General features: G+C 31.1%; 1 protein-coding gene across 2 annotated transcripts; it reads right to left on the bottom strand.

Annotated features, from left to right (window-relative positions):
* Positions 1–7,238: 7,238 nt before the first annotated feature.
* On the bottom strand, positions 7,239–12,822 carry LOC103575088 (transmembrane protein 181). 2 transcript variants are annotated; one of them, XM_008554714.2, is made up of 11 exons: positions 12,602–12,822; positions 11,672–11,835; positions 11,362–11,615; positions 10,222–10,481; positions 9,996–10,076; positions 9,822–9,921; positions 9,620–9,747; positions 8,791–8,940; positions 8,602–8,704; positions 8,299–8,529; positions 7,239–7,390 (listed from the first exon to the last, which is right to left on the bottom strand). In XM_008554714.2, exons 1-11 carry the CDS (start codon positions 12,638–12,640, stop codon positions 7,257–7,259), a joined length of 1,644 nt encoding a protein of 547 aa, XP_008552936.1. In that variant the 5' UTR covers positions 12,641–12,822; the 3' UTR covers positions 7,239–7,256. The 2 variants fall into 2 exon arrangements, with proteins under 2 accessions (XP_008552936.1, XP_053597805.1); XM_053741830.1 differs by lacking the exon at positions 12,602–12,822 and adding an exon at positions 11,923–11,991.
* Between the last annotated feature and the right edge of the window lie 536 nt (positions 12,823–13,358).

The following is a 13,358-nucleotide window of genomic DNA, read 5'->3' as shown; positions in this document are numbered from 1 at the left end:
AAGACTTAAAGTCATTACGGTAGTAATTAAAAAAAATTCAATTAGTTATTAATTAAAACACAAAAATTAAGCTACCCGTTTCTTCAAACGGGCGGGCTGGTGGTTTCTATATACGCTGGCATACTGCTAGGATGTACTTAAGTTACGGTCATGATTCTCTTATAGTAAGTAAGACTTAAAGTCATTACGGTAGTAATTAAAAAAAATTCAATTAGTTATTAATTAAAACACAAAAATTAAGCTACCCGTTTCTTCAAACGGGCATGCTGGTGGTTTCTATATACGCTGGCATACTGCTAGGATGTACTTGAGTTATGGTCATGATTCTCTCATAGTTAGTAAGACTTAAAGTCATTACGGTACTAATTAAGAAAAAATTTAATTAGTTACTAATTAAACCATAAAAATTAATCTACCCGTTTCTTCAAACGGGTGGGCTGGTGGTTTCTATATACGCTGGCATACTGCTAGGATGTACTTAAGTTACGGTCATGATTCTCTTATAGTAAGTAAGACTTAAAGTTATTACGGTACTAATCAAAAAAAAATTTAATTAGTTATTAATTAAAACACAAAAATTAAGCTACCCGTTTCTTCAAACGGGCGGGCTGGTGGTTTCTATATACGCTGGCATACTGCTAGGATGTACTTAAGTTACGGTCATGATTCTCTCATAGTAAGTAAGACTTAAAGTCATTACGGTACTAATTAAAAAAAAATTAAATTATTTATTAATTAAAACATAAAAATTAATCTACCCGTTTGTTCAAACGGGCGGGCTGATGATTTCTCTATACGCTGGCATACTGCAAGACAGTACGTGGATGTATCATTTTTCTCTTACAGCTATGTACGACTGGACGTCACTACGCCGTTAAATAAAAAAAAAAAAAAAAATTATAAATTATTAATTAAAACTTAAAATTCAATCTACCCGTTTTCTTGAACGGGTCGACCGACAGTTTCCCGTCAGCTGCACATTGCAAAGTAGTACTGTTCTTATAGGCATTGTAGTGTCAGCGCCCTTTTAATTTTAAAGTGGTTGCATTACTAATTTAATGAAAAAAAAAATTTTATCAATGAAGTAATATTATTCAAACAGCTGATTTTTCAAATGGATGACTTACAGTATATTTTCAATGCTGTCTTTCAACTAACCGCGAAATATTCTAATCACATTATAATATTTACTTTTCTGAAAGTAAACCAAGTTCATCAGTTATTAAATAAATAAAAAAAATTCTTCATTATAATAAAAAAAATTAATTTGTCCGTCTTTTCAAACGGGCAAACTATAGCAGTATGAACAACAAAATCATCCTTTGCCCATTTTTCATGAACGAGCCTTTTTTTCTGGTGTTCAGTGATTTCGTCGTCGTATTTGATTTTATGTCTCAACAAGTACTTTACTGGCTCTCTATCGGAATTTACACAAACTATGTTTTCATCATTCTTCGTTATCAACATTTCTTTTTGCTGCTTTAGGCGCTCTGTTTTACCACTCTAGTTTTTCGGCGAAACTATCCCTACCCAACACCTCCACCGTTAATGAAAATTCGACATATCGTTCGTCGAATTTTTCTCTCATATATACACATGTATATAACGATATATAATAATAGCTAAAGCTAATTCTGAATGAAATATAAATTCTGCAAGACAATTACCTATATAAATAATACCATTACTGGTTGTTAAATCGTGGTCGCACATTTACATTACAAGTTACAAAAATAATCATTTTCATGATTTAAAACTAACAGTAAATATTAACTCAGGTTACGCACAATATTTATATTACACAAGAATACATATTTTTTAAGGGTGAGCAGCACTAACCGGATATTCGAATTTATTTTTCTAATTACGTTTGGAATAATTACGTCACTTAAATGATGAAAACCTTCAAAAAAAAAGTTTATCTTAAACATTTTTCGGAAGCTATAAAATTTTTGTAATAAGAATTGATCAATAAATTCAAAGAAAAGTAAAATTTAAAAACTCGTTTAGTACGGCCCAGCCTTATCATTGAGGTCACGGTGTTTACATTTTAGCAAGAGTTTAATCCAGACTATGAAGTATTATACGGATCAACAAGGTAATTTAATTTTATAGAGTCTTTTGACGAATTTAAAGAAAATTTGATTAAAGTTATACTCGGAAATTCTTATCACTTATGTTATATTATTCCAGATATATTAATTTCAACTTGTTTGTATGTACGACTTGGTATGTGGTGGGGTGAATTAGGTAGCTACATTTCATTATTCCAGGTTTCAGTAATTTTATAAGGGTCTATATAGTTACGATCAAGTTCGTTGGTTTTCGCGTCATTTGCCAAAAATACCCAATTTCCTTAAGAAAACTTATTAGGGTTCACCCGACAGTCACAATATTCCTTTGATTTGAATGTAGCTCTGTCTGGATTTTCAGCGGCTTTTTAATTGTGTTACTTGACTTATAATCGGCAGACTAGAAATTACACAACAAGTAAGATTGATTTTCTGATTCTTTTTGTCAGCCATTCAGGGTTTTTAGGGTTCTTGTCAGGTTCATCGTCTGAGGAATAAACGTCATTTAATATCGGTTCAGGAAAAGTATCATTATCATTAAAAGAATTGGCAGGGAGGTTGGTTTGAACCGGATATAAGAAAACTAGATATTTATGACTACAAACATTTGTTGCTGATTCCGGAATATTTAAATATAAACTAGTTTTGCTTCTTTTAGATAACTTTAATGTTAGTACTTAAGCATGCATTTCTATAATGTCTCTTTCATTTTCACACATTTCAGGCGAGGACGTCCTCTCTGGCATCTCATGCATGGGGGACTCAAACCCCCACACGACATCCGAGCTCGGTACAACAACTGCTGGGTGGTCCAACCACCCAAGGGACAGGGCTAATAAACCCCTCTGAAGAGGGCTGCCACTCATCCAACAACTCGTCTCCCTGGGAAGAGAGTACTGTCCTCGTTCGAGTCTCGCTTTCCGCCTCAACGTCAGGTCGGCGAGTCGTCGGGAAGGCATCTCTATCCTTCAGATATGTGCACAACGTGCCAAGGGTGGCCATAAACTTGCTGTTTACGCCACTATATTTGGAGGGGGTTGTCCAACAACCCCAAGGAGTCGATGCCATAATTTTTTTTTCACACTCTTTTTTTTTATCTTATTCTGTTTTTATCCATGCTAATACTCAACCTACTATTTCCTATGAGTTTATCCTCAAGAAGCGGTTTCCCAAGCTTTGTGTTCTAAATCAATAATATATTAAGTAATTTTATGTCAATGGGGTTTCGAGAGAGCGCATCAACATTAGCGTTCAATCGACCTTCCCTATAATTGACTTCATATTCATATTTCCGTACTTCAGCAACCGATGTAGGAGTTAAGATATAGGAATTTTCATTCTATGAGCTCACACCAATGATTTATGATCTGTGACTTTCAGGAGTTCAGGGGCAGAGTAGTAGGAAGGTATTTTCTAATGTCTTCTGGCTGAGAATTGCACCGAGGCATAAAAAGAAGTGTTTGTTGTCGTGACGGAAAGTTTTGAAAGTGGGGGAACTGGAGAATAAATTAATATCAACTTATAATTAATATCAGAATCTATCGTGAATTAAAATTTCTCCAAATTAAGTAGTTCATCACTATTAATAGTTATACACGGTGAGGTAATATGCTTGTTGTTGTGAGTTTTATGGAAGCGTCATTTTTGAATAAGTTTTTGTTTCATTTGGTCTTCTGTGTGGGCTGTATTGTCAGTTTGTTGGTCGTTGTATGCATTGAAATTTTGGTTTGATGTTGTGTTATTTTCTCTAACCCAAGTTAACCTATTTTTGCAGATTTGTGCGAAATGGCCAGGCTTAGAACATATTGAACAAATTACGTTCATGGAGTTATTTCCATGAATGTCCATAATGATTGTTCGCAAATTTAATATGATTTTGGGAACTACTAATGGAATATTGGCTGGAGTAAGGATTATTACTACAGTGGGAATGTATTTTAAAAAGTGAATTTCTTTGTTTCAATTCTTTTTCTAATTCTACGGCAAGATCTACTGCTCGCGACAGGGTAAGAGGTTTTTGACTAGCAGCCCACAATCCTAACTCTCCCCTAAGACCCCGTACAAAGCTATCTCGAGCTCCTTCTTGGGTACTAGCTAATAACCCGGTTCGTATTTCACCCGAATGCTTATCCATAATTACTTCTGACGTTCCTTGAACGATTTCGTTGATTCTAGTAACGTAATCTACGATGGTTTCACCATCCTTTTAATAAATATTCGAAAGTAACGACTGCCATTGAGATAGAGTTCTACTCGGCACTAAAGCTCTTTTAAGATTTCCCAAAATCCCTTCAAATGCTAATCCCGATTGATTTGAAATATATTTGCTGGCTTTACCCAATATACGAGATTTTATCAACTGAGTTAAATACAATTTACCAGGTGGATGTATTAGATTTAAGGTTTGATTACAAAGTTCAATAAAATTATTAACTGGCATATTTTCTCCATTGAATACGGGTATAAGGTTTATAGCGTCTTTGGTACTCAAAAATTGGGAATTACTTGTATGAACTAGATTATTGGTAGCATAATTGTGCTCATTATTTCCGTAGCCCGCGAGTACCGGTTCAATTAGTACGCGATTCGAATTATGAACTGGAGTAGCTGGAATGCTAGGGGTTATAGAAGGAGAGATGGTGGAAAAATTGTCATTATTAGTGTTCTGAATGTCAATAGAACTAATCACCACTTCAGTGTTCGCGTCCGAAATGTGTTCGTCTGTAGTCACTAAATTAGACATTTTCGCCTCAAATCATGTTAATGCTTCTATAGTCTTGATTCTATTTGATTACTATATTTAATATATTAAGGAAATACTATATCAAATTACAGTTGAACTTTTAATTATAATTATTAAGATTATGGAATTGTAAATAATACAAAATATTATAATGTGTACTTATTTCGACTGAAACTTATGTCTGATAGCAATTTAAAAGTGTTAAATATCAAATAATCGTCAAATTTCATACATGAATAGTTATAGAATTTCCTTTAAAACAAAATGCCTTTAGTTTTGATATAAAATAATACTTCATAGAATGACTTACAGGTTGCAGAATTAATACAAATAAAATACCTTAAAAAAGAAAATAATCACTTTTCACTTTTCACTCGCGAAATTGCCCTTATTAAAATCGCACTACATAATTTCACTTCACTAATATCTTCTGTCAGCATGAAGTTTCCTCCTAGATGACCCTTCGCAGTTGAATTGACCCTCTGGAATTGGAAGATCGCCGATAAACTTACTGGAACGCCGGAACAGATGCAGAATAATACACTCGATGATGCTTTTGAATTTCAAAACGCTGATGGACCAATCAGGATTTTCCAGAACGCTGTTGAATCTCCAGATTTGCGTTGAACCCAATTGGTGTGACTATCCCACCGCTGTCACCAGTTGTTATGTCCTGGGAGGTTACTAGGATCGGAGCTGACGCCACCTCCTGGACAGTGGGCAGTTCGTTGTCACGCGGGACCAAATTTTGAATTTGAAAACAGTGGATAAATTTATTGTTTACTACGATGATGATGATTATGATTGTTATTTAATGAAATAATTAAACTATGATTAAGGATAGATGTAATTGATAAAATAACATTTATCTGAAGACTGAATTTTATTATAAAGTATGGATAAAACTTGATCAGTAATAACAGTTGTATTCGTAAAGAGTTCTCGGAGAGAAGTGAAGTTACATCAGACGGCAGAGAGATCTCGGACCTTCACTCTCCAACTTCTCCCCACTACTCTCATGTTCACACTCATGCTTACATGTATATATTCTTATATATCTATGTCCTTTACTAAATATTATACTTATACATTTATACTTTCTACTAATTCAAATTTGGGATATAAGCTTACACATATACGTTCTTCACTTTATCCATTCTACAACTTCTTATTACTTATTCTATTTATATGTACTTAGATACAATCTTCCAGTTAAATATTCTAGGCTATCAGAGGTGTATTCCTCCATAATTATTCTATATTTAATTATTTAGTACGATTGACATTACTATTTATTGTGAAACATTATTATAATTAATATAATGCTATATTTCTATATTTTCTTTAATTTATTTATTATACGCGTCACTCTTTATTTAATATTAACAGTAATAGTTAAATTCTGGTGAGACATGGTTTTCATTAGTAAGTAACATTTATTAATTATATATTTTCTTTTCTTACTTGTTGATAGAATATGTATTTGTTTATAACCATATTGACGGTTAACTTTAGAACAAGGACCTATTCATGATTTTTATGCGTATGTTTTGTTTAGGTTTTAAGTATCGGATGACAGGAAACGTTCCAAGACCACTCAACCTGTATTTATATTTCTCTGAATACAAAATAAAGGTTTATCTATCTATTTATTTAAACTTTCTTATAATAAAAATATATAATTTAATGAGTATGTGCCACGACGATTTATCATTTAAATTATTGACTCAATATTGTTAAGACGCAATAAGTGTTGTAAGAAATTAATATATAATTTCAAATGGAATTCAAATGCGCGCTTCTTATATATCTCAAGTTTACTAATTAATCAACAGGTGGAGGCACCTGAGGCTGTTGAGGACATAACACTACCGCTCATAGTAATTTTAGCTATAAGACAATTTGGGTGAACGTAATTGGGAACCTTGCGTGCAAGCCCAATTATAACGATTTAAATTTTCGCGGGAATTTTGAAATGAATAATTTATGTTACATTATTAAAAACAATTGTAATGTTATTTTATATATTTATATATATTTATAATTATCAAACGTCAATATATTGAATAAATATAACAATATAAGATTAAATATTTACATAAAAATATTTTCAGTTTTGAATTTTAATTTTTTTACAAAACTTTTTGTTCAAAGTCTATTAATTTATTTTAAGTGTAAATAAAAATTATATTTTAAGTTGCGATTTATTATTCGCTTATAATATTGTCTTTTTTACAATTTAATTTTTCTATACTGGCAAATTGATAAAAAAAATTGAACTTTAAAATTTTTATCAATTTGCTCGTGTCAAAAAAAATTTTATAAAAATTAATGATGATATTCAAATAACGATTATTATTATTATCAATTATCATATATATTTATAGTCATTTAGTGACTGATAATTGTGTGTAAATTTTTGAACTAATTAGTTATTTATTTTAATCACTATCGTCGGTATTTCTCGTCGCACGTGTCAGTGGTCTTCTGCTGTCTTCGTCGGAACCATAAAGAACATCTTCGTCAGAGTCATTTATCATTGAAAATGTGGGATTATCTTTTGTAATCGAAGAATCTAATAATCAAATAATTAATTAATTAGTTAATATGAATAATTAATTTAAAATGGCGTCACTGATTTTAAAAGGACTCATATTTGAGAAGACAGTTGGCTACTAAAATTTATTTTACGGTTCTATTGCCTATGGAAATATTAAAGATGTAATTTAATTGCATGAAAAATAATTGCAGTTCTATTGCTTAGAAAAATAATTCATGATGTTTGATTGATTGCTAGTTAATTGTGAACCCAATCAAAGAAATTCCTAATTAATGTAGACAAGCTTCTGATTTATTTGCTGAGAAAATCTTGTACTTGTTGAGGAGAAATGATCAACGTTAAAGACCGATCACTTGATAAAAAAAAACGCAGCTGGTCTGAAAAATATCAGAACCTCGGTAGTCTTGACAATAGCAACTGTAAAACTTGACAGAGTTTTCTATCAGAAATTAGGGAGCTGATCAGGTGATTCCCTAAGTCGACTATGAGATTCAACCCAGTGTCTTATTATGGACCGGGCGAGTTATACTTTTGTCAAGACTACCGCGGTTCTCATATTTTACAGATCAATCGTCTTTTTTTTTATCAAGTGATCGGTCTTTGTTGATTATTTCTCCTCAAGTACAAGATTTTCTCAGGAAAATCAGGAGCATCTACATTAATTAGGAATTTCTTTGATTGGGTTCACAATTAAATAGCAATCAATCAAACATCATGAATTATTTTTCTAGGCAATAGAACTGCAATTATTTTTTTCGCAATTAAATTACATATTTAATATTTACATAGGCAATAGAACTAGAATAAATTTTAGTAGCCGTAAGAATTTCCAATGTACAAAAAAATATTGCAACTGATGTCTCTCTTGAGTCCTTTTAGAGTGATACGATAAATTTGATATAATCGATAGTATAAATAATTACGCTGGCCGTAAATTTGTTGTAAACCTGGTGAATAGACGTAAGCCATAGTATATAAATAAAAATTCAATAAACCATAAAGTGCCATAAATTGTGCACTTGTACGGTAATAAGTTGATAAACGCGACGCAAAACTATCTTCTAGTACTCCAGCACCAAAATGTCTTGATGTCACTATTCCACATACCGCTGCTACTATCACTGCCAGTAATGTCAGAAATCTTAATCTTAGATCTTAAAAAAAATAAAATAACAAGTATATTAATTAATTAAATAACTAATTAATTAATTAATTAATTAACTTACCAAAATATGGCATTGCGCGCAATTCACTGTAGGCTTTCAACATCAATAATAATAAGTACGCAATATAAATAAATCCAACAGTAAAAAAGAAGACTTTAAATCCCTAAAAAAAATTAATTAATCAATTAATTACTTAATTAGTTAACTAATTAAAGTTAAGTATTATAAAAATATATAATTAAAAATTACATAATAATTTGATGTATCGAGTGCGTAATCATAAGTCGGATCTTCAAGCTCTGTCCATCTTAACCACGTGGCCAAAGTAAGTGATGAACACCATAGTGATCCGATTACCAACAATTTTGGTAAATAAAATGTTAATAGTCTTCTGTCATTCTAAATTTTATTATAATTTATTATTATCGCGTATTTAAGACTCTGCTATAAGCGGCTTTATGAAAAATAAAATTCTGCCCTATCAAAATCCATGGGATTACATGGAAATCAATAGGTATTCATCATATAGGAAAGTATGGATTTATATAAGAATCCATGGGTATCTGGATTCCCATATGGGAAATCCACATAAGAAACTGTGAGTATCTGGATTCCCTTTTTGACATGATGCAGATTCCTATGAGAAATCGAGGTAGAAATCCACGTGGAAATCCATACTAGATTCCCATATGGATTTCGCATGGTGTAAATTCCCATAGAAGCCCATATAAGAATCTATATCAGAATTTTTTATATGAGAATCTATCCAAAAACACCATGGGAACCCACATAGAAATCTAGGCTGGATTCCTATATGGATTTTACATGGTGTCAATTCCATAGGAACCCATATAAGAATCTATAGAGTCAAAGTCTTCACCTGTCAAAGTCTGTCACAAAGTTTACGTAAAAAATTTCTCTTCAATAAAATATCCGCCATATTTAAAATTCTCTCAATAAAAAAGTCTACTAAATAGTAATAGAGTTTCATTTTTGGTAGAGCCGCTAATAGCAGAGCTGTAAATATGCCATTATTAATTAATTAAGTGATTAATTAATGAGTTTGATGAGTGATTACTTGTCTCAGGCCGTGATAAACACAGAGCCAGAACATTAAAATCGCACAGAGGAAAGTTGTCTGCATGACTGCGTCCAGCATTCCTGGTACCCATGAATTTATAAGAAATATCATTGGAAAAAATGGGTCTGTAATTAATATTTAATTAATTACTGGTGATTAAAAATAAGTTTACTTATTAATTTGTTTTTTATGGACTTACTATTGTAAAGAATAAGTAGTGGAAGTAATACTGACACCCATTTTTGTTCAATTGACCAATCGTTCATTGGGTATTTTTTCAGTGAGTGGCCAAACCAACACTAGAGTATTTTAATTTTAATTATTGACTAATTAGTTAATCAATTGATTAATTAATTGATTGATTAGTAGTTACCGTGATTATAAAAGTGGCGAGTAGAAATATTAATCTGAACCATATTTCAATTTGCGTGAACGCTGGGTTGTAATTTTTGAACTGTTTTAAATAATAATTTTTTTTAATTTATAAAATTACGAGATATTAATTTATGAATAAAAAATTTCTTGTACCAGTTCCAGACCAAAAAATTAAAATTCAAATAAATTTCTTAATTACAAGCAAAGAAAAATTTATTACGTACATAAAAACTCAAGTCTCGTATTGAATACCGCTGATGGAAGCCCTCGAGGCCATAAAATCTTACTGTTAATATATAATGCGTATAATCAAGAGATCCCAAATGTGCGACAATTAATTCTTCGCACACTTGTCTCTCACATTTTAAATGTCTCGTCCTATTGCGATGTGCAGTTTCACTTTCCAGCACCGAAACCAACTTGTCATCTTCATTTATTCCGTCTATTTTAACACTGACTTGAAAACTCTTGTCATATCTCTCATCTAGAAACCAATCAATCAGTCAATTGTCTCTAACTTCAAGCATTAATAAATAGTATATCGTGCGACAAGGGATGAAACAAAAGGATTTCAGACTGCGAGTGAAGGCTGACATCACCCGGTCTGAAATCGTGTTTCATTCAGAGTTACACACTAGGGATGTTCAGAAATAAACTCTGGAAGATAAAGATGCAGCTTCTGCGCTGACAAATATTATCTGGTTGAACCAGGGAACAAATCGACTGCCTCAATGCGTTGATTAATTTTACGGAGAAGGTAAATGAGGTGTTAGGTACTCTTTCGTTCCTCTGGTTTTAATTAAACCACGTGAGTTTCCACTTACTAATCGCCTGGATAAATATTTATCAATCTCCAGAGTGTTTTTCTGAACATGCCCGATATTTTTCATGATCACCTGCATTGGAACTTAAAGTTTCAGTGTCAGCAGCCAGTCAGAAACAAGTTAATTTTCTAGCAATGGTGCAATCAACTATCAGCGTAAGCGTAAATTGTCATTTTAAATTTATAATTAAGCAGAAACTATAAATACTAGTTATTATTGACACTAATTTTTATAAAACTTAATTACAGTCAGAACTGTCATTTACGTAAATAAAATTAATGCTCTGAAATGACTAATAAACAAATTACAAGTATCAGAGTTTAAATTGCTGAGGCGTTCAGTCACCGGGCAGAGACATTATTTGTTTATTCCTCAGCTGAAACAAGTTTGTTTCCGCCGCTGACGGCATTGAGAATTTACGCGTCTGCTGATATTAATTTGCTTTGGACTGAAACTCGCTTGTTTCACCTGGCTGACACTGGAACTTAAAGTTCCAATGCTGGTATCATAAAAAATTATAAATAAAAAAAAAATTCAAACCATCAGTATTTGACGTCGAGAACTTGGCAATGACCCACAACTGCTGGCTATAAGTTGACAGAGCTGGAGTTTTCATAATAAATGGCCCAGTGGCCATATCTGTGGCATTTAGCTTAGCTTTTTCTTCGACTGTCGAAGTTATCGGTGGCCCAGCGAGTCCTATAAAAACTGCGAGACCAAAACACGCGAAAAATGCAACAAACACCATAACGAACTCGCGTTTGTGCATCGAGTAAAGGCGCATTGGTACTGATCTGCAATAATAAACAAATAAGTACTACAATAATTAATCAATCAGCTAATTAATTACCTTTCACATCGATCATGATGATAGGCAGGTGCAATATATTTATTAAATTCACTAAACAAATCGCTGAATTGTGTCAACGTGTTACGAATTTTCGAACTCCATCCCCCTGAAGGCAGATGATATGAATATCCTAGTCCACTTTCCATTTTAATATTCGGTAAAATCTAGAAATTATTTAATAAAATTTGTATTTTTATAATTAATTCTATTTTAGTGACATTTAAATTTAAAAAATAGACAATTGTACTTACATTTATTTATTAATTTATTATTAGTTCTATTAATTAGTTAATAAAAAAAAATTGTGGCCTCTGATAAATTACAAAAAGCATAACAGAGACTGAAGTAAATAGTAGTGTGGATAAGCGCCCTCGTAAGAGAACTGATAAAGAATTATTGATTTTTTTGTTAGGAGGGTGGTAAATAAAAATACGTACACTGAGAAATAATTTCTCTGCGAACAATTAAATTGGTTTTGTTAAATTCTGTTAAACTATAATTTATTTTTAGGACAACTAAATTTTATTAGAACAGAATCAATTTTGTTATTTTTAACAAATGATTTATTTAACGAATGATTAGCGATGGCTACACTATGGCATCCTCATGAGCCATTCCGCCTCGCCGCTGCCGGTTGGGATGGAAAAATAAAATACTGGGATTGATTTTATACATTTATGCTGCTCAAAAAATTATTTTTTTTATCGTCATAATTTATAATAATAATACTAGTTCTCTCATTGTAAATAAATTATTATTAAGTATATAGGATATATATTTTACATTTAAATTCGTATTTTCATATATCAACCTCGTAACTCAAAAAAATTAATAATTGTTAAAATTAATAAATTAAATATTATTATTGTTATTATTATTATTATTATTATTATTATTATTATTATTATTATTATTATTAATAGTTCTTACATTTTTCCTTTTATTTAAATGTGTGACTTTGTGACACATTTAAATAAACTTGGCGGCAATAAATTGTCATCAAGTTTCTGAGAAACTGATAATTTTTTTAGACTTGCGGTTGATAAGTAAGAAGATCAGTCTGTGTCATCGGGATCTAGGTTATTGATCGTCTCTATAATCGGAATCTGTGTCATGAGTCTTCGCTCAATTTTTATTTTTGTTTCTTTCATAAAATTCTGAAAAAAAAAATCGAAAAATTAATAATCCTGAAGCTAGCAGACAATTAACAGTTTTTGAATTTTTTTTTTTCAACAAATCAATTGCGAAAAAAAAAAAAGAAAAATATGCACATGTAGAAAATTCAAAAAGCTACAAGTGCAATTTTTTAAATGTGTTTTTTTTTTATAATTTATCATTTTTCAAAAATTTTAAAATTATTAGATTAAAATTATGATACTGAAATAAGTCTAGTAATTTTTTAAATTTATTAAAACCCATAAATTACAAAAAAAAATATTTTAAAAAATTACACCCATAGTTTTTTTTATTTTCTACACATGCATTTTTTTTTTTTTTTTTTTTTTAATTACTGTCAAAAAAAAATTGTTAATTGTCTGCTGACTCCGTTCATAAAATTATACTGAGATTAGTCTAGTAATTTTTGAAATTCATTAAAACCCATAAATTACAAAAAAAAAAATATTTTAAAAAATTGCACCCATAGTTTTTTTAATTTTCTACATGTCCATTTTTTTTTTTTTAAATT

The sequence above is a fragment of the Microplitis demolitor genome, chromosome 9 (genome assembly GCF_026212275.2).
Source record: "Microplitis demolitor isolate Queensland-Clemson2020A chromosome 9, iyMicDemo2.1a, whole genome shotgun sequence".
In the NCBI taxonomy this organism is placed as follows: Eukaryota; Metazoa; Arthropoda; class Insecta; order Hymenoptera; family Braconidae; genus Microplitis; species Microplitis demolitor.
This window is presented reverse-complemented; position numbering and strand designations above follow the sequence as displayed.